This window comes from Nothobranchius furzeri, chromosome 5, assembly GCF_043380555.1.
Source record: "Nothobranchius furzeri strain GRZ-AD chromosome 5, NfurGRZ-RIMD1, whole genome shotgun sequence".
NCBI classification, from domain to species: domain Eukaryota; kingdom Metazoa; phylum Chordata; class Actinopteri; order Cyprinodontiformes; family Nothobranchiidae; genus Nothobranchius; species Nothobranchius furzeri.
In genome coordinates this window covers 77,304,365-77,326,649 of record NC_091745.1, presented here as the reverse complement: position 1 = coordinate 77,326,649, position 22,285 = coordinate 77,304,365, and the positions used below count along the sequence as shown (strand labels likewise).

Here is a 22,285-nt window from a genome sequence, read left to right as displayed (position 1 = left end):
TCACAATGCTGATATGACATGTGATTATTATAGTGGGGAAGAGTTAGATCCTAAGATAAAAGGTTTCTCGTTAATTCACTTTAACAGTCGGAGTCTTTACAGTAATTTTTTTTTAAATCAAAGAGTATCTTGATCAGTTTCAAAATAAGTTTGCTGTGGTGGCAATTTCAGAAACATGGTTGAATGATGACAGAACTGCAGGATGGACCAGAGGGTTATGAAATGTTTTGGCAAAATAGGAGGAAAAGAAGAGGAGGAGGGGTCGCTATATTTGTTATATCATGTCTTAAATGTAAAATTGTTAACAATATGACCGCTGTGGTGGATAACTTGATGGAATGTTTAACTATTGAAATTCAAGTTGAAAGATCTAAAACCATATTAGTTAGCTGTGTTTATCGTACACCTGCATCGTGCATGGATCAGTTTATGAGAGAAATTTCTGTAATACTGGAAAAACACAAAGAAAAGACAACTTTATTTTGTGGTGATTTTAATATTGATTTATTGAAGGCAAATGATCACAATAAGACTTCTGAATTTACTGATACAATGTTTAGTTTTGGGTTCTATCCGTTGATTCTAAAGCCCAGCAGAATAAAGACGGGTAGTGCCACTTTGATTGACAACATTTTCTTTAATAAGATAGATGGTAAGATACTCAGTGGACTGTTAGTCACGGATGTAAGTGATCACTTGCCTGTCTTTTCAGTGCTTGAAATGAATAATCAATTTAATATTCGAGAGGAAAAGATTGATTACATTGGTAGAATAAAAACACCAGAACACATTGCAGCTTTTAAAGGAGAATTAGAAAATTATGACTGGAAAAAGGTTTATGTGGAAGACACTAATGATGCATATAATGCATTTCTAGACATATTTTTGTCAATCTATGACAGCCATTGTCCACTGAAAAAGTTTTCTGAAAATCTCAAAAAGAAAAAACCATGGATGACAAAAGGTCTGGAAAGAGCATGCAAAAGGAAAAATAAGTTATATAAGATTTTTTTGACAAATAGAACTAAGGAAAATGAAGACAAATATAAGAAATATAGAAACAGATTAACAACTATTTTGCGATATGAAAAGAAAAGTTATTATGAAAAGCTGCTTCAAAAATCTAAAAATTATATAAAGGCTACCTGGAGTGTACTTAATAAGATAATAAAAAATCAGAATAATATATGTTTTCCAACATGTATTGTAAAAGAAGGTAATGTAGTGATTAAGAATATTGAGAGTATAGTCAACGAATTTAATGATTACTTTGTTAATGTAGGTCCCAATTTGGCAAAAGAGATTTCTGTACCAGGAAGACATGATGACAAATTTTTAAATTTTACTTCTTATAAATGCAACTCAATGTTTCTTGGAGGAGTCTGTGAGAGTGATATTATAGATGTGGTGAGTAAATTTAAGAGTAAAAACTCCATGGATTGTGACGGCCTTGATATGTCATTAGTTAAAGAAGTTCTTCATAGTATCCTTCAACCGTTAACTTATATTCGTAACAAATCATTTCAAACCGGAATTTTTCCAGATAAAATGAAAATTGCCAAAGTGATCCCATTATATAAAAATGGAGATAAACACGTTGTGTCAAATTATAGACCAGTATCTTTGCTGCCTACATTTTCAAAGATTCTTGAAAAACTATTTGAAAACAGACTAAATTATTTTCTTGAAAAATATGATTTATTGAATGACCATCAGTATGGGTTCAGAAGAAATCGATCAACATCTCTAGCAGTAATGGAATTTATTGAAAATATTGCAACAATTGTGGATAAAAAACAGATTGGAATAGGTTTGTTCATTGATTTACGCAAAGCCTTCGATACGATAGATCATTCTTTACTGTTACAGAAATGTGAAAGATTTGGTTTAAGAGGTGTTGTACAACTTTGGTTAAATAGTTACTTGGAAAGAAGGTTCCAATATGTGAGTATTAATAATATGAAATCTAATCTTAGACAAGTAACTTGTGGAGTTCCGCAAGGATCGGTGTTGGGACCAAAGCTATTTTTACTTTATATAAATGATATTTGTACAGCTAGTGATATTTTAAAATATGTGATGTTTGCTGATGATACAAACTTATTTTGTTCTGGAGATAACATAAAGGAATTACTGAAAACAGTGGAAATAGAATTGATGAAGTTAAATAGATGGTTTGTAGTTAATAAACTATCACTGAATGAAAGTAAAACAAAATTTATGTTGTTTGGAGGTATTAAGAATAATATTGAAGTAAAATTAAATCTAAATAATGTTGAAATTGAACGAGTAAATGAGACTAAATTTTTAGGAGTAATAATTGATGATAAACTTTGTTGGAAGTCTCACATAGATCATGTGAAACGGAAATTATCTAAGTCTATTTCTATTCTTTATAAAACAAGAGATTTATTGCACAAGAGCTGCCTTTATTTATTGTACACTTCCCTTTGCTTGCCTTATATGAGTTATTGTGTGGAAATTTGGGGGAAAACATACAAAACATATCTGGATTCAATTTTTAAATTGCAAAAAAGAGCTATTAGAATAATAAATAAAGCTGGATATAGGGAGTCCACAAACCAATTTTTCGTAGGATCAGCTATGTTAAAATTTAAGGACATTATATATCTTAAAACTTTAGAAATGATGTATAGAGTGGTGAAAAAGAATGTTCCAATTTGTATTTTAAGTATGTTTAAATTAAGAGATGGAAAATATGATTTGAGGGGGTCTTATATGTTTGAAATACCTAAAGTGAGAACTAATGCGAAGTATAGATGTGTGTCGGTTTTGGGAGTGAAGTTATGGAATGGACTTAATGATGAACTGAAGATGTGTTATTCTTTGTCGTTTTTCAAGAAAATTTTAAAAAATTGCATCTTCCAAAGTTATAGAAACTTAGTTTGATGTCCAACCTTGTGTTGATTTGATTTTTTGATTTATCATTGTTTTTTCTTTAAATGTTATGCACCTTAGCTATCAGCCTTGGTTAAGGATTTGATTATGTCTGTGGGAGTTAAGGATAGGCTAATTATAAGCCACTAGGCTTCAACCTATTCCTTTTTTCGGTTGCTTGATTACTTTTATGTAAAATTGATAAATTGTTGTTGTTGACCGAATAAAAATATCTATCTATCTATCTATCTATCTATCTATCTATCTATCTATCTATCTATCTATCTATCTATCTATCTATCTATCTATCTATCTATCTATCTATCTATCTATCTATCTATCTATCTATCTATCTATCTATCTATCTATCTATCTATCTATCTATCTATCTATCTATCTATCTATATATATATATGTATATATATATACATGTAGAGCTCATTCTACTGAAACAGCTCTTCTTAGGGTCTCTAATGACCTTCTGACCCACAGTGATGCAGGGGACTATTCTGTTCTGGTCCTGCTGGACCTGACTGCAGCCTTTGACACTGTTGACCATCACCTGCTACTGGAGAGGCTGAGAGACTGGGTAGGCCTATCAGGAACTGCTCTGGAGTGGTTCTCCTCTTATCTCTCTGAGCGCTCCTTTTCTGTGGCCGTCTCCAAGTTTAGGTCCTCCACCACCTCTCTTACCCATGGTGTCCCACAAGGTTCTGTGCTGGGACCTCTGCTCTTCCTCCTCTATCTGCTTCCTCTTCAGAACATGCTGAGCTCCTTCAAAGGAATCTCCTACCATCTTTATGCAGATGACATCCAACTGTACATCTCCTTTAAGCCCCATGAGGTGTCTAAGCTGCAGCTGTTACACACCTGCTTAGACTCTATCAAAGCCTGGATGGCTGGGAGCTTTCTTCAGCTGAATGAAGATAAGACTGAGATCCTCATCTGTGCCCCAGACAAGCTGGTTACCAAAGTCAGAGACTCTCTTGGTCTGCTTGCTTCCCACACCAAACCTTATGTTAGGGATCTTGGTGTGACCTTTGACCCAGCTCTCACCCTGGATTCTCATGTCAGTTCTCTTGTTGGCTCTTCCTTCTTCCATCTCAGGAACGTTGCTAAGCTGAGTCCCATTCTGTCCCGCTCTGAACTTGAGACAGTTCTCCACACCTTCATCTCCTCACGCTTAGACTACTGTAACTCTCTTTTCACGTGTCTGAGCAGAACCTCCCTGAACCGTCTACAGGTGGTTCAGAACGCCTGTGCTCGGCTTCTGACCAAGTCCTCCAAACACACCCACATCACCCCGCTTCTCCTCCAGCTTCACTGGCTGCCAGTCAACTTCAGGGTTCATTTCAAGATCCTGGTTCTGGTCTATAGGGCCTTACATGGACAAGCACCATCTTACATTGGTGATCTTCTTAGTCCCTACACCCCCAGCAGGTCCCTGAGGTCCAGTGACCAAAGCCTACTGGTTGTCTAGTACCAGGCTAAAGGTCAAAGGTGACAGATCATTTGCTGCTGTGGCCCCCAGACTCTGGACCTCTCTCCCCCTGAGCCTGAGATCAGTGGACTCAATGGTCTCCTTTAAAAAGCAGCTGAAGACTCACTTGTTCAAGCTGGCCTTTGTATGACCTTCTTCACCTCTCTCTCTTTATTCTGCTCTCCCCACCTATTCCACCTTCCTCAGGATCCACTGATTTCCTTCTTTCTTGTTCACTCTCTCTTTAACATTTTTTCTTTAAATCCCAATTGCCTATTTTTGCTCATTTTAAATATATTTTTAAACATTTTCTAAATGCTTTTTTATATTTTTACTTTTTTTTTGTTTTTGTTTTTGTGAAGCACCTCGTGATTTTTATCTTGAGAGGCGCTATAGAAATGATGTTTTCTTCTTCTTCTTTGGCCCACAAAATAAAAGCTTCAGAGAATCTGATTTAGCAGAGGTGTGACCAAGTCACTGCTTTGCAAGTCACAAGTAAGTCACAAGTCTTTCCAGTCAAGTCTCGAGTCAAGTCTAAGTCAAAGACAACCAAGTCCAAGTCGAGTCCAAAGTCAATGATGTGGAAGTCCAAGTCAAGTCCAAGTCCTTAACTTTGAATTTTCAAGTCATAATCAAGTCATCTGTCCAGCTTCCATTTAATGACAATGATAATAAACAAATTCCAGAAATAATCTTAAAGCTTCATTTATTTGCTCAAACAAGCAGGAAGTGCAACTGAAACAAAGAGCTGCTGCATTTAGCAGTAAATCAAACCCAGAACGAAGAACGATTCATAATTTTTGTCCATGTCATTCCACTTTTGTGCTACAATATCAAATATGCCCAAGTCATCATCAAGTCAACAGATGCAAGTCGATTCAAGTCGCAAGTCGTTGGCATTCAAGTCTTAGTCAAGCCATAAATCTTAATAGATTTTATCAAGTCAAGTCAGAAGTCTTTAAAATAATGACTCAAGTCTGACTCGAGTCCAAGTCTTTTGACTTGAGTCCACACCTCTGTGATTTAGTAAAGGTAAGTACTGCATGGTTTACTGGTTTAGTCCTCATTACCCAGGCTACCATTAAAACGAGACAATTCTGCATATATGTTCAGATCCTGCAACAGCTATTTCACCAATGAACCAATGAAGATGTCATGCAGAACAACGTGTGAGATAAAAACCAACAGAAGCAAACGTAAACAAGCTTATGACTGAGGCTAGTGTTTTGCATGCACACGGCAGCCATGTTGGATTTTTGATGCTGAGTTGCTTCAGATTTCTGATTTTGATGTGTCCTCCGGCTGACATGTCAAATTCCTGCTTTCAGCATTTGCATGGTCAGTGGAAATTATTAAAAAATAAAAAATAAAAGCCAACCATCAGATAACCTATCAGCCATCAGCAAGAAACCACTTCACTGCAACTGCAGCTAGATTACGTTAGGTATGATGATAGCAGGCAACGGCACTCACAACACTAATCCTCCGAATCCGACAGAACTGCTTGGAATCTCAGGCCTCTTGTCCTTACCCCTCTAATTCATCAGTGGCATCACTCCAGGTCTCCTAGAGGAGCCTTGTCTCAGCCTCCTGATGTCAAAACGAACCAAGTGGGGTGACCGAACCAGAACCTTGGAATAAATGTCCCTTGTTTTATGCACTATGCCCAGGCTACCAGATGGGTCTATCAGGAGAGAGAACGTGCTTCATTTAAGTAGGTGTCACTTGAAAGTGGACTGAATTAACTTTCTGTTGGTTTTCTCATTATCCTCTTTGCAGACTTTCACCACCTGCTACTTTCCATATATTAGCACATTTAAAAGCTGCAGGTTAGACAGGGAAGGTCAAAGTCACACCTCACAGAAGATTCGCTGAGAGAACTTCAGCTCTAGTATTTAGTCCAAAACTTACCTACAAATGAAAACCTGTAGAATATGAGAATCGAGGACCTTAGTACGACTTTTATTTCTCTTTAGAGGAAAACAATGTTTTAATCCCCACATCAATTGATTTTAAACCAGTTTTTATATTTTTTTAATATTAGTAATACTCTAACTTTGCCTAGAGAGCAAGAGTTCAAGGACGTCTCCCTGGTGAGGTTTTCCGGGCATGTCCAACCGGGAGGAGACCTAAAGGCAGACCCAGGACACGGTGGAGGGACTATGTCTCTCACCTGGCCAGGGAACGCCTTGGGACTCCCCCGGAGAAGCAGGCCCAAGTGGCTGGGGAGAGGGAAGTCTAGGCCTCTCGCCAAGCCTGATTCATGCTTCTCCGTCAGCTCCGCACGGATTGACAGAAGCGTTTTGCTCTTATACTTCTCCGTCTCCTGGAGAGTGTTGCAAAGCAATTGCCCGGCAGGACGACAGAGGGCGTAGCGCTGTTCTGTGGTATCCTGTCATGTATCGGTCCAAGATCGTGTGTTTATATTGTGTTTTTTGTATATAAGAGACTTTTAACACGGACATATTTGTCTCTCATTCTCCCACCTCTTCATGCGCTCCCCACCTCTAAACCCACGTTTCCTGTCATTTCCGTCCACAAATAAAACGCTTGCTGCGCATCTTTTCACTCCTCCAGTCACGGGAGAATGAAACGTTCATATTTTTAGAGTTTTTTGCGAGGTATTCTTCAAGCTTCTCCGTGTCTGCCGTTAGTTATCCTCGGCTCTCTTTGCAATGGCAGCGCTGTAAACAACAGCGGCGTCCTGACCAATCACAAGCTTGCGTAATCCGTCTCGTTCGACGGATGTTTAAAAAAGTGGGCTCGACTCCGTACGTACTTGCGTGCCCTACGCAAGGACGGATAATGGCGTTGCTTGTCTCCGCACTGACGCAGACGGAGAAGCATAAGCTACTGCCCCCGCGACCTGACTCCAGATAAGCGGATGAAAATGGATGGATGGATGGCAAGAGTTCAAGTTTATGCTAGAATATTAGTTTGTGTTATAATCATTATGACTCAAATAAAATTCTGTAAGATGGGTTTGAACACCTTAATTCCTGATTTTAACTAACCTCAGCCCTGGTCTGCTTCATATGGAAACCCATTCCTGCCACTCAGATGAAAAAAAAAATATTATCTCATAATTCTGATTTAGTATCTCATAATTATGACTTAGTATCTCACAATTATGAGATACTAAGTCATAATTATGAGATAGTAAGTCGTAATTATGAGAAAGATAAGTCATAATTAAGAGATAGTAAGTCATAATTATGAGATACTAAGCCATAATTATGAGATAGTAAGTCATAATTATCAGATACTAAGTCATAATTATGAGAAAGATAAGTCATAATTATGAGATAGTAAGTCATAATTATCTGATACTAAGTCATAATTATGAGATAGTAAGTCATAATTATGAGATAGTAAGTCATAATTATGAGATAGTAAGTCATAATTATGAGATAGGAAGTCATAATTATGAGATAGGAAGTCATAATTATGAGAAAGATAAGTCATAATTAAGAGATAGTAAGTCATAATTATGAGATACTAAGCCATAATTATGAGATAGTAAGTCATAATTATGAGATAGTAAGTCATAATTATTAAATACTAAGTCATAATTATGAGAAAGATAAGTCATAATTATGAGATAGTAAGTCATAATTATGAGATAGTAAGTCATAATTATGAGATAGTAAGTCATAATTATGAGATAGGAAGTCATAATTATGAGATAGGAAGTCATAATTATGAGAAAGATAAGTCATAATTAAGAGATAGTAAGTCATAATTATGAGATACTGAGCCATAATTATGAGATAGTAAGTCATAATTATCAGATAGTAAGTCATAATTATTAAATACTAAGTCATAATTATGAGGAAGATAAGTCATAATTATGAGATAGTAAGTCAGAATTATGAGATACTAAGTCTTATGAGATGATGTTATTTTTTTATCTGAGTGGTGGGAATGGGCTTCCATAGTTTGAAGTAAAAAATTTGTGAAGATAATTTTTTTTGCACAAAAGTTTCCACATTTATGTAACTGGAATAAATTTTCAGTTTAGTCTCAGATTGTTCTGGTTTCTGCATTTGAACTCTGGTAGCTCCTCAGCTGTGACTAGCTCCTTATACATAATGTATCTGTATCTTGTTTTGAGTTAATAAACCAAAGAACCAGAACTTTCCCTTTGCTGTGAGAAACCAAGACTCGGTGATGTTCTTTGTTTCAAATGTCTGCAAACCAGACCTAAAAACTCCTGTCAGTGAGTGCAAACTTGCATTTAAAAGTGCATTAGAAGAAGTTTAGTTACAATTGGAAAGTGTTCTTTGAGCCTCTAAATAATACATGAAACTTTGTTGGGGCTAAAATAGCCCAAGACCTCAGAAAAAGGGCCAAACACAACCCCACAATTGCTTCACGTGAAGTCTGCAGCAGCGCAAAACTCAAACGGGGGACAGGAAGTGTTTTGCTCTGCACAAGGCCGCCGTAAAGGGGGTAAGGGTTAGAACCATTCTTATGGGCTCGATACACGGCAGGCGACAAACGACCGCGATCAGCGAAATTCGTCGCTGTCGCATTTATTACCTGACACACGGGAGGCGACCCGCGGCAGCAGCCAGCAGCAAAGCCATTGACGCGTTCTGTTCATGGCAAAATCGAATCTTCCGTTATTTTTATTGGCTGTGTCAGATTGCTCCAGATAAACTTACAAAAACATTTTGCATATGTAAAGTACACTTACCTGATGTGTTAATTCTGGCACCAACAATTTCCCATGCCGCTGCCTTTTTGTGAATATCTCTATATTCTTTGGTAGAAATCATGGACATAATTTTCACTTTAGAAGTGGGGGGGACACGGGGGGGGGGGGGGGTATCTTTACAGTATGCTCTAATGGGAAACAGGCTTCAAAACAAACGGTTGTTTTCCGCTTGGTCCTAGAGCTCAACCAGTGTCAATTTAATATAGTGTAATGTTGTTTATGGATGGTAAAAAGTGCAGGGGTCAACAAAACTTGACTTTGGAAAAAGTGTGTGTGTGTGTGTGTGTGTGTGTGGGGGGGGGGGGGGCATGTCCCCCCTGTCCCCCACCAAAATTACATCCATGGTAGAAATACTGTACAGTTCTGGGAAATCCAGTGACGGTACAGGATCTGCTCGGGTGCAAGATCGGCTCGGGGTCCTTCGACTGCCGATGACGTCAAAGTAGTTGATTGGTTGAACATGAACCTTAGTTGGTCCAGGCAAATTTTTCTTTTGGAAAGATGGACAACTTTTACAAAGAAATCCATCATTACCTCTTTGAAAATACACTTTTAGCATAGAGCTGCATGTATATTAGGGCTAAACGATTAACTGCATGTGCAATTAAATTGCGATGTGACAAAATGAGATTTTCTAATCGCAAAAGCTGCAACTTGGCAGCGAGTGGTTAGCGCAATGCTAATATACATGGAAAAACCCATAGGAATGCTAATGCTAATATCACCGATTACATTATTACAAATTATGAATTAGAAACGTGCCAAATGATTTTTGGTCCTTGTCCGAGCGACAGCGATGAAAAGTTGAAAATATTTCAGCTTTCTGGGTTCGCGTCGCTGGGTCACCTGTGGACGACAGGTGCACGAGCGCAAAATTTTACACGCATGTTTTTCGCGTTTCGCTTAGTAGGAGGGAGACCTGCGATTATCGCTTTGCCACGCACGTCTCATTGAAAATGAATGGAGAGGCAATGTGGCCTCCCGTGTGTCGAGCCCAGGGCCCGAAAAAGTTTCAAACTTGAATAAAAAAAAAGAAAGTTTAAAAGTCACAAGTACTTAACTTTGCAGTATTTTTTCTAATTTATGACATTAAACAAACAATATTTTTGTCTTAATGAAATGTATATTTAATCAGAGGTCTCTACTTTATTTTGACAAGTTCATTTGAAACTCCCTGCATAAAATGGTAGAGTCCTCCTCCTGGCCAAGTAGCAGTAGCCGTGTTCGAGATGAGCCGTGTTCGAGATGAGCCAGTTCTGCGCAGATTCGATCACCGGTGATCGGCGCGCAGTGCATGCCAGTTAGATTTGTGTCTGACTTGACGCCGGCTTGCTCTGACGTCATGCATACGTAGGCAACGATAACCTCGTGAGATCAAGGCGACCGCAGACTTTGGAGCAAGGCGCTGCAGTTGCTCTGGAGGATGACGGGAAACGCCTGGCTCTCACCTGATCTAAGATCTGATTGGTTCATATTTTGATCCAAACATCCGGTGGTAGAACATGAAATGTTAGTTGGTCACATGGTTTTTATATATTGTCTGGTTTCATTTAAAAAGCACTGAAAGGAAGGTTTTGCATTAGAAAATTTTGACTTATGTATATGAAATTTAGTTAATAATATCAATAAATTAATCAAATAAAATTCAAACCATACAACATTCTCAAAATTTGAAAGCTGTCAAAACCATAAACTTATGTTCCCTGTTCAATATCATGTGATTCTCTGTTACTGTTTTGTCTTCCCATAGAAACCCCCTGACATTGTGCTTGCTATTTCTTTGTAGTTGTATTATGTGCTTTGTCAATAAAGCGTATTCAAGGAGAAAAAAAAGATAGTTGGTCACATGTATTCTGTAAATCATGTAACGTTGATGATGACAACTATAAAGGCCATAAAGAGATGTGTTTTGTGTTCTTTTGTCACGTTTCCTATGAGCACACTAAACCTTCAGCTGATAACCTTTGCTTATTATTAGTCAGGTCTCCATATACAATATATGATATCCACAAACAAGTATGAACTCTAATGGGATACCTTCAGCCATCGTCACCCCCGAGCTACACATGCAGGGAAATCTGTCCGACTTAAACGCCGGCTTTCAGCCACTCCCCCTGCTGCTTCCGTCTGCTCTCGTCTGTTTTCCAGGCGAGGCGCAGCTCAACTCGAACACGGCCAGTGTTGCAGGCCAAGCTCGAGCTCGAGCAGCAGTCAGCACAGCAGAAACAAAGTCTGGGTTCCAGAAAAGGAGAGAAAGAAAGGAGAAAGAGGACAGGGAGAAGAGAGGGCGTCAGAAAGTTAGCGAGTGGTTTAATTCAACCCGTTTGCTAGCTTTGAAATCCACAATGAGAGGAACTATGTTTCAACTAATGATGGCAAACGGGTTGTTGTCCTTGTCCCTACCAGAATCAGAAGCTGATGATGTCAGCAGGTGTCTCCTCACAACTCAGTGAACCAGAAGAAGATGAGCAATGTAGCATGTTAGCTAGCAGCATAGCATAGGGGCCTGTGGGAATCACCTTTTGTCTCTTTCTCAGTACTATTACAAAGGAGTAGAAAAAGGCTATTTTTGGTGATAAACACATTGTTTTTACACATAATTATAATTATATGAATCAGTCAGTAATAATGTATAGATTGTTTTGGATGCTGGGCAGGTTGAATTGTTGTTATTAGTATTATTATTAGGTAGTCTGTTAATGTTACAGAAATTACTGTCAAGTGTCTTTTTGAAGGCACGGTACAAGAAAAAGAAAACGCTTCTAAATACCTTAAAATGAACTACGGGAGATTTTACAAGGTGTAATTTGTTTATGTAGCTGGAACACAAACCAAAAATCACAGTGATAATTCATCAGAGAGCAAACATGACTGAACAAAATCTCTTAATAATTGTAATAAATAAACTTAATATAATAACAATGAACACAATAAAATATAGCTAGTAACTTGGCTGGTTATGGAGCAGGGCTTTGCGGACGAACGAGGAAAAGGACATGGACCACAAGCTGTGGATCTATGTGGCATCTATTCACATTCTAGATATTTCCAGATCTAGAAGGCAAGTAGAGCTCCAACAGTCTTCTCTGTTGTGTTCCTCTCATCCATCAAGGATGATAGCAGTAGCTCAGGCTAGTGATTGCAACAACTCGGGCTAGTTAGCAGCAGCTTAGGCTAGCATTAGCACACCTAAGCTGCAAGCACAAGTGTCCTTTAGGCTAATTTCTGTAATGGGAAAGGTGGGTGAAGTAAGTCTCCACCCATGGTGTGACTCACCCAACATTCTAGCATAGTATAGCTATAAATATATTTTAGAGTAAAAAAAAAAAGGAAAATAATAATAATAATAATTATTATTATTATTATTATAATAATAATAATAATAATATAACCCTGTGTCAATAACACGTTTCGGACCAAAACCAACTATTGGCCCATCCGGTTGTCGGTCTGGCCGAACCGCCACACTTCCCTGCGACCTCCACTCATCACACACTCATGCATTCAGCACCAGAACACCACTGGTGTGAGAGGTTCTCCACTCAATAACATCAGAGGAGGAGAAACGGCCGGCTGCTACCGCTTCAGCTTTAGGACAAACTACCAGAGTCCCAAAAAGAAAATCACCATCTGAAGTCACGGACAACAAAGGACCTAGAAAACAAAGACGGGTGTTCAGCGCTATCTTGTTTTCCCCGGCATCACGGGTTTCCGGTTCCGGCAGAAGGGTCTCAGGGAAGAAACCCGAGAGGAGGGGTGAGTCTTCTGTGACGGTGTTTGCGTTACAATCCTAGCTTGTTCTGTAGATTCGCTATAACAGCTTCAAGGAGGTGTGTCTAAGATTATGTAGTGTTAAAACAGCTTTTCTCGGAATTAACCATAAATACTTCATTAATAATTTACATATGAAAGCAGGTCAGAGGTGGAACATCAGACCCCACAGGCTGCTTATGTTCAACAACGAGGCAAATGTGGTTTCAGATTCCCCTTTCAGCAAATGTTTCATAAGGATGCGCTGTGTTGTGAAAGGCTGCAAGATTTTTAGCTCCTGCATCCGTAAACATTCACAAGAAAACATTTTTACTCAACGAGGAAAATAACAAAAGACAGAAGTCTGTGAAAATGTCTGTCATCGTTTTTTTATAAACTTCGTGCAATACAGTGTTTATCACACATTTAGATAAACCATAATCACTGGCCTAAATAGATCTATTCTCAACTACATACTATTTATATTGCCCACATAAATGCTATCTGTGTGCAGTTTAGTCACATAGTTCTGTTTCTGAAAGGAAGTCAAAGAAAAGAAAAGGTAGAGAACCTGGAAGCATCGGGTTTTCTTCGTTTCATCACGTAGCAGGTTTCCACCTGCATCTGCACTCACTCACGATGGAGCAGTAGAAGAAGGATGGAGGGGTATGGCGTTGAGGTGTGTGTGTGTGGGATTATGTGTGTTTACATTCTCATCAACAGAAACAGTTCACACTCAGGAGTCGGCAGTTACTGGGAAGCACAGTGAAAAGACTCTTTGGGGACGTTTAGGCGTGTTTCCACTACCGGAACTCCCCCATGCACATGTCTGCACTTCACCGCGCAGGAAATGACATCAGCAGACAACGTCCAAAACAACCAGCGTTAGAAGAGTTGCTGCTTGTGAAGCAGCATGGAATAAAGAGAAGGTAAGCGCCGGTCATGCAGCTTTAAAATCCTCCTTCTCAGCACCGAAAACACGGCGTAACTCACGGGAATTTGCTGTCTCGCAGAGCGCCGTAAAAAACAGAGGGTGTTTCTCAATGCCAAGGAACCTCGCCTTGATGTCCTGGCCCCACCCTGGTTGCCAAGGAGATACGTCATCGGGAGCCGCCAAGACGTGCTCCAATCATGTTCTACTGAGGCGTGTGTTCTCCGTTTGTTAGCCGTTTAGCTAGCTGAGGAAGGATACACGGGAGGTGTCTTGTAGCCTAGCCTTGGTCAAAAATTACCTACAATACATCGCGGTATTTTCAAAAAGACGGCGGATCAGAAGCCGGCAGCTACTTCGAGGGCAAATTTCAAGTTTAAAAATTAGTCAGCTAATTAAAAAATATTTTTTTTGGATCCAAAGAAGTTATCTATGGTTGGTTAGTTGCTTTGTTGCAGCTTTGGTGGCTAGCGGGTAGTAACTCACTTATGATTTTAATTTAATAAACATATACACAATTTAAAAAGTAAAATTCTCATTAAATATTTATATTGAAACGAATACGTATAAAATATAAGGTTATCCCCCGTGTCACATGACATTACTTGACCGCCGTGGAAGCCGCGGTTACGTGATGCAAGTCTGTTCCATTTTACCGTTTTCTTTGACCAAGGAAGGACAGCGTCCTCCTTAAGCCGGGCGTACACTGTGCGACTTTTTCACTTTCTTGAGCCGATTTTTCTACTCGTGCGAGAATCCACAAGATCGGAGCGTGTTTTGCGCTGAGCGTCGTGTAGTGTACAGGGGGTTACGAGAGGCGATTAACACCACGTGACCAGCTACCGATCAGCAATCGTGAGCTGGCACGAATTTCTGGCCTGTTTGATATTTTGCTCGTCCCTCGTGAGGGTATCGCACTGTTGAAGCGGCGCAGCGAGCGGCTGCGACCCATTAAGTATCAGAACCGCTCACGGCGCATGCGCAATCCTGCATCAACACCGCTCGCCCGCTATTTCCCTAATAACACACGTTGTTCGTTTTTATTTCTACACGTTTTTTTCTACACGTTTTTTTTACTTACAAAGATTGTCAAGAAAGCGTGTTTGTCGTGTTCATGTCAAATTAAACTGATCACAAAACACAGATTTACTTTCTTTATTTCGTTTTCCTCATCCAACCCCCATAAATCCCTGTGTGTCCTCCTACTGCACTCCCGAAGGACAACAGGCAAAACAAAAAAGTCTGACGTGTCGTGTAAAAACAGCTATTTTTAGCATATTTTTAGGTCAGACGTGTTGCTACCAGACGTACAGTGTGAGCACATGACTCGTGAGACCTGCCCTGCGAGGAAGTCGTACAGTTTGAGCTGAAGCTGAGTGCTATGAGTGAAAAAGTCACACACCGTCCGCCCGACTTAAGTAAGGCACCTTGACATTGAGAAACACCCGGAGCTTACTTCGGTCACTGGACGCCACATTTTACATCACGCAGCTGCTCTCATGCTCCAAATGGCTTAAAATGATGGCGTACTGGGACAGACGGTTTTTGGCACTGATCAGTGACATCACTCACTGGCGAAGCAGTCGTGATATGCTGACGTCAGTTCAAAGTCCAGGGCTGAGTTTGCACGGAAACGCAACAGCTGAGAGGACTGGGACAGCTTATCTCCCGGTAGGTTTTATCATCCCAGAAGTTACCCTGCAGTTCCGATGATGGAAACACGCCTTTGAAGGGGCCGTCTTTAAGAGTAAGGGCTAAACAGGTCATGTGATCAGATACAGACAGGTGAGTGTGAACGAAACCAACCGACAGGAGTCCAGCGGATCAAAACACTCGAGCCAAACCTTCTCCGCTCAAATGTATCAACTTCTCAAACACATGTATGCATAAATTACAATGTACATGTAGCTTTTTCAAAGCTATTCTTAAAAGTCTTTTTGAACCCATACACATGTGTTTTGAATTTTTCCTTTTTTGCTAGTGGAAATGATGATTTGCATGTGTCACTTTGGGACTTTTCATAGAAAAAGTTTTGATTTAGTCCTTTTTTTTCCTCTCTGGAAGCGATCGTAACCTGATTCTGTACAAACACGTGATTCAGTCTCTTTTTTTTGTCGGAGGTTTCCGGCAATGCCCCGAGAACAAACATCTTCAACACAACAAAGCTACAAGGACTACTGTTAATGCCGATTTGGATGAAAATGAAAAGGAAACGACTAACAGAGGCCCGTAGAAAACCCAAACTCGTGCTAACGATGCGGCTGTGGGTCATCTCAGTCACTCGCGTAACTGTTGCATTTCTTTTAGCATCGTTGCTGGAAGACAATTTACAGTATTCACATCCGACTTCATTTTATAAATGAAAGTCGTACAATGTGGGGGGAGGGGGTTTAAAAAAATAAAAAACAGACTCAATCCCACGTGCGTTCTGCACAATCACACTTGACATTTTGACACAGTTAACACACGGCTCACTGATGATAATCCCAGCGGCTCAGCATGGAAGAATTCACAGTACAAGTCATAGATGTCTAAAATTAGTGAAATAAAATCCCAAATCATTCCAAACTTGTGTTTGCAAATACAGCTAGCTGGTAATAACACCAAGAATAATCACAACAACAAGTCGCACTGATGATCGTCTGGTTAAATTAGCAGTAATATTGCACAGAAATTAGGGTGAAGCACAGTCGTTATAGCCCAAGGTTAATCGTGTTTGATTGTTAATAAAATAAATCATTTCTAGCGCGTCAAAATATCAAAATAGTTTTATCGTGAGAGTTCTTTGTTGTTGTTATTATCGCTCTGTTATTACGTTTTTTAGTCTCACTGACCTAATAACAGTGAACCTGGATGGGGGTTCATTATCTTCTGTTTTTTTTTCTTGCTGAGGCTTTTCCCCTCCACGTTTCACCTTCCTCTCCCTTCTCCCTCACCTCCAGCTACACAGGTGTGGTTTTCCTATTAAGGGTGTTAGAGTTGCTCTCCCTGTCTCCCTTCAGCCTGTCCAGAGTCCCCATCCCTCGCTCTCTGTCAACTGAGGAGGATGTGAATGGTGGAGGACCAGAACCCACAGAGTTGCCCATCGGTACGTTCGAGTTGGAAGAATTAGAAGGGTTGTGGGACTTGAGTGACGGCAGCGTACCGCTCATCATCACGCTCCCTCCGCCCCCGTCCTTTGGGAAGCAGTTGTGAAGCTGGTAGAGCGTGGCCCTGTCCACAGTTCCATACATGGGCGGCAAGCCACCCAGTTTGGGGTCACGGGACAGCGTGTAGAGGGAGATGTCACCTCCAGCCAGGGCCGTGTGGGAGCGGGAGTGAGGGTTGGGCAGGGTGGACACTGATATGGGTCCCTGGGAGAGCAGCGCAGAGGGGGGCAGGCCGAAGTTCTTCCCCCCACCTCCTCCTACGGGTGAAGGGTCTCGGGAGCGGGAGGGATCGGTGGAGCGCGAGGAGGAGCGGGAGCGGCGGCGGAAGCGATAGCTGGGAAGGCGCAGCATGGCGTGCGTAGTGCTCTTGAAGATGTCGGTGCGCGAACGACAGCGGAGCTCCTTGTTTTTCTCAATGTAGATGTTGACAGCCAACACCCCCACCATCTCGGCCATGATGAAGGACAGGCCGCCGAAGTAAAAGGACCACCCGTAGGAATACTGCCATTTCTTATCCTCGTCTTTTTTAGGCGAAATGTCTCCCAGCGCAGCTGAGATGTAGACTATAACACCGATGATGTTACTCAGACCTGTGAGAGAACAAAAACAGCATCTTCAGAATTAACAAAACACAATTTGTTGGGTATTGTGCATAGCTAACAACTTTTGAATCAACATAAACATGCATTGCAAGTAAAAATTACGAGTTTTCTGAATGTTCCAGCATTCGCTTCTTCTCAATCATCATGTTTTTAAGCATTTATTGAGCAAAAATGTAGAATAGATTAAACTAAATACACAAGCAAGCACATATCTACATAATTAAGGATAGTCAAGTACTGCTCATAAATTACCTGCAGCCACAAACAGAATTCCCGCCCCCAGGATGATGTTCCTTTTGCTCCTATAGAAACGACTAGCAGCTATGCAAACCCCTCCCATCAGCAGCAGGATGGCACTAAGGATTGGGAAGATGTTGGAAGCCCGGACCACCCCTAAAAGAGCAATGATTTAAAGAGACGAAGGGGTGTAAAAATCACTTGTTTCATATGTATATGGACTCTATTAAAGACTAATCTAATTAATCAGAAGCTTTGTTATTAATTAATCTTGATTAATCACATTTTAATTGTTCAAGGCAGTTTGTGCTCAAGCAGTTTTTTAAAATCAATAGTAATGTTAGTGAGGCACAGATGACATACACAAACTTTAGTGAGTATATATCTGTAACCACAAGGTGTATTTGATTACTTTGGTCTCATTATAAAAGTAACTATTATGAGATTTGTTGGGAAGTGTAAGTATTAGAATACGTGTTGTTGATCAAGCGTAAATGAACAAGGAACTTTGTATATGTTGTGTAATGAACCGAACACTAGGTGGTATCAGAGCACTGCTTATATAAATATAAGAGAGAGAGAGAGAGAGAGAGAGAGAGAGAGAGAGAGAGAGGTGTGTAGTGTAGAGCTCAAGAGCAGTTCTGCTGAGGGTTACAAGATGATTTCAGTAAACGGTGCTAGTTAATACTAAGTCAACCAGGATTGCAACCACATGTGATAGAAAAATCATTAATTTAGCAATGAGCTACACACTCACACACACACACACACACACACACACACACACACACACACACACACACACACACACACACACACACACACACACACACACACACACACACACACCCAAGTTGCTCCATGAAGAAATTAATTATTTGGTTCTAGAATCACAATTAGTTCTAATAAATTCTCATGTGACCGTTAATGTTTTTGGTTAATCTGTCAACCAAGTACACACATCATGCACAAGTAAAATCACACACACACACACACACACACACACACACACACACACACAAACACACGTGAACGCATGCACGAATGCACGAACTCACACATGCACGCTCCTCTCATCTAGGACAACTAGGCCACTGGAGAGAAAATGCCACCTAAATGCCAGCAAAATGCCTCTGCAACATTGTAAACAGAGCACAGGCTTCATGCATGCACAGGCCTGCTTGCAGCATATCACTGAGCAGAAGACATCACTGCAGGGCACTGAGTGTGAATTAGGGCATCTACTAGGGCTTCTACCACACTGTCAAATGTTTGTTTCTGGGTGACATCATCCAACGAGCGAGGGTCCAAATACCTCTCTTAAAGCACAGAACGGCCCTTCTCTCCATCTCCAGTCAACCATATTTGGTGCTCAAGTATTGACTTACGCAGGACGTATTCTGCCCCATCGTGGTCGAAGTCTGCGTCCTCTGGGAAGTGATTAATCTGTGAACACACTCCTCTCTTCACTCCTGCAAGACAGGAAAGGATGAACAGACTCAAACACAAAGTACAAACTCACGTTTGTAGCCTCAAACTGATAGCTTCGTTCTTTGGAAGTGGGGTTCAGTGGAAAGGTTGTGAACAATCAATAATTTATCTGCTGTAGAAAGCTCTTTGGATGACCTCAGTTTGGAGAAAAATGACGCGTTCTGACCAGAGTGGCTAGTTGTAGAAGCTAGGGACTAACACAAGTGGAGACAGGTTTAAAGGGGACAGATGCTACTAAAGGATAGCATAAAAACAAAGCAGTTAATGCAAACACTTTATATACTGCTGCAGCTTTAGCATTACAGAGGGGTTTAAAATGCACTCTTTTTTTATTTGAATGCAGAATTAATTAGCAGCTATATGTAGCATTTCCAGTGCAGATTGGGACACTTTGGCAAGAATTTTAGGATTTTTCTATCAGAATAATAACAAAATGTTAAATTGGCGGTGATGTAAACGTTTTTTAAAAACAGCAACAGTCAGTCCAATCAAAACTCATCTTTATTTCTCTAAAACCAATGTTAAAAGAGCTCTGAACCAGAGCTGTAAGTCACCAGTTTGATCATGATGTGAATATTATCTCGATTCCATGTGAAATCAAAATCAGTCACAATACCATTTAGATTCGATGGATGGATCGATATGAAACATTAAAAGTGACTGAAAACAATCATTTTCCAGGAGAGAGACGATTTCTTCACTGACTGTTTTCTCGCTGCTCGCCATGACGCCACTAGCTTCTTGATTTAAAGGAACACTAAAGAGCTTTAACACTTTAACCTATTTCTTTTAAACTGGTTTCTGTGATTCTTGAGCCATAAACTAAAGCAACGTGACACTGGACAGCACTCCGCAGCCTTCTGCTGACCAGATACTGCACCTAACTTTTGTGATTCGGGTTGGCACTCATGGAAAGGTCTCTATCTAAAGGTTAGCAGTTAGCTTTTACAGTGCACCACTATCAATAAAAAGCACAAGAAGAAGAAGAAGAAGAAGAAGAAGAAGAAGAAGAAGAAGAAGAAGAAGAAGAAGAAGAAGAAGAAGAAGAAGAAGAAGAAGAAGAAGAGCTTGGTTTATGCATGAAGCGTTTACTTTCCGCTTGGTGATGCGGCTCGTGGATGGAACGCGCTTCACAACTTGCAGCGTTTATGGTTCATGCGGCTTGTCTCTGCAGTGAGCCAATATTCTCCCAAACTGTAGGGGGCAGCATGGAGCTCTACGGCATGCATCCAACACTACACCATAGTAGAAGTAGAAATTACTGTTGTTTACAACATGGCATTCCAGCATTTTTAACAGCGTCCTCGTCTTTTCCGACAGTGCGAGTCTATTTCTCTCCAAGAATTATTAACAACATGTTGATCACGGTGATCTCTGAGAGCTGAATCATACAAATGTCTGTATTTACGAACCTCTGCCATACTAGGTCTTGCCAGTCCGCCATGTTTTTCCACGTCTGACCATCCGCGTGGTTAGAAAATTTCCTCGGTGCGGAAAGTTTGGGCCGTGCGGAGGCGCGGTGGAGGGGCGTGGTTGTTAAAATGACGCAATTTTGCCGCGCGGACCCATGTGAACCTCGCAGACGTGTCAAGCATAAACCAAGCTTAAAAGTAAGATAGTGATATCTTTGGAGCAGAAGCAAAGAGCTAAAACCAGAGTGAACATTGACACAGCCTACGCTAGTTTTAGCTAAAGGAGGCTACAAAATCACTGATGGTGACCTGGCTTTGTTGCTACTGGACTTGTAAGTAATAACATATTTTGTCCAACAGTGTTGATCTTTTTACTTTGTGGTTTATTTTGTATTAGTTGACACATGTTAGCATTAGCTCATTGTTAGCTCTAGCCGCAGCAGGCTGAAATTTAAAATTAAGCAAATGTCAAAACACAGATGCGTTTTATAAATGATTATTCAGATGGATTTTTGCATTTTAGATTGACGACAGTGTCATCAATATATCGATGTATTATTCCGCTCCTACATTCTACAACAGAAAAGGTCTTAATTGTTCACAACATTCCTGTTTAAATGAAGCTACCCCGAAGAACAACAGGCAACACGCTAATAATCAACAAACAGGACCTGCTTCCAGCCGCAGATGGTGTTAGTACAAACACACGCAGACACACAGCCAGACGGATACCAGGCGCCTTTGCATGTGGACGTAAAGACGGACGAACGGACGCACGCACGATGATGACAGCACGCAACTGCTGCTGATAGATGGAGAGTGAGAAAGATGACGTGATGAAATGAAGAGACACAGACGAAGGGAGACGGACAGATGAGAGCTGATCTCTCGCTCACAGCTCTTATTTTTCCACAGGTTAGTCTGTAACGACACAGATGGAGGTACAAAGCAGCGGGATGTCAGAAGATGGACATCACCCTTTGATATCACCCTGACACCTTTCATCTTCAAGGCATCCTTGGAACCTTAAAGGAGGCCTGGATTTCATTTGTCCCTGTTGGTGCTCTGGAGAAGTTGCTGAAGATGATATATCAACTCAAAAACTTCGATTTTGGTCACCAAGTTAAACAGTATCGACACACAAAACCCGAATCAGTCCATCTCTAAAACATTTCATGAGTTGAGCGTATCCACATTTTTCTCTATCAGCACAGCTGAAACTCGAAAAATTTGAATACGGTGCACTCACATATTAGTTATACCTTTTAAATTAAAATACTTTTGCACCATATTCAGATTTTTCCAGGTTCACCTGTAAACGACCGCTGAGGCGGTTTTAAAACTTTGCAGTGGCAGCAGCTGTCGAGTCCGATAAGTCAGGCTCGGACCTTTGTGAACAAAAACCTTGCAAACAGTATAAAAGATCATCTGTAACTCCGTGCAACCCCTCCATCAGCAAGCCTGCAGCACAGGGAAGAGGACAGTGCACGTCTCTGCTAGCATAGAACGCCACCCACCCACATAGATAAATCTTTTAAAGCTAGCTCGTCCTGTGTTTCCAGCCCCGCTACACCTCGCTGCATCACTGTGCGGCCACTGAGCATCCATCCGAGCT

The 22,285-nt window shown here is 40.6% G+C and overlaps 1 protein-coding gene across 2 annotated transcripts in view; it reads right to left on the bottom strand.

Moving 5' to 3' along the window:
- Window positions 1-13,221: 13,221 nt before the first annotated feature.
- cacng8b (calcium channel, voltage-dependent, gamma subunit 8b) overlaps window positions 13,222-22,285 on the bottom strand; it is a 45,593-nt gene continuing 36,529 nt past the window's right edge. For both annotated transcript variants that reach the window (XM_054741131.2, XM_054741132.2), the window contains exons 4-6: window positions 19,156-19,239; window positions 17,783-17,923; window positions 13,222-17,518 (exon numbers count right to left, since the gene is read on the bottom strand). In XM_054741131.2, the coding sequence (XP_054597106.1) occupies window positions 16,722-17,518; window positions 17,783-17,923; window positions 19,156-19,239 (1,022 nt within the window). In that variant the 3' untranslated portion in view covers window positions 13,222-16,721. The remainder of the gene's footprint in view (window positions 17,519-17,782; window positions 17,924-19,155; window positions 19,240-22,285) is intronic.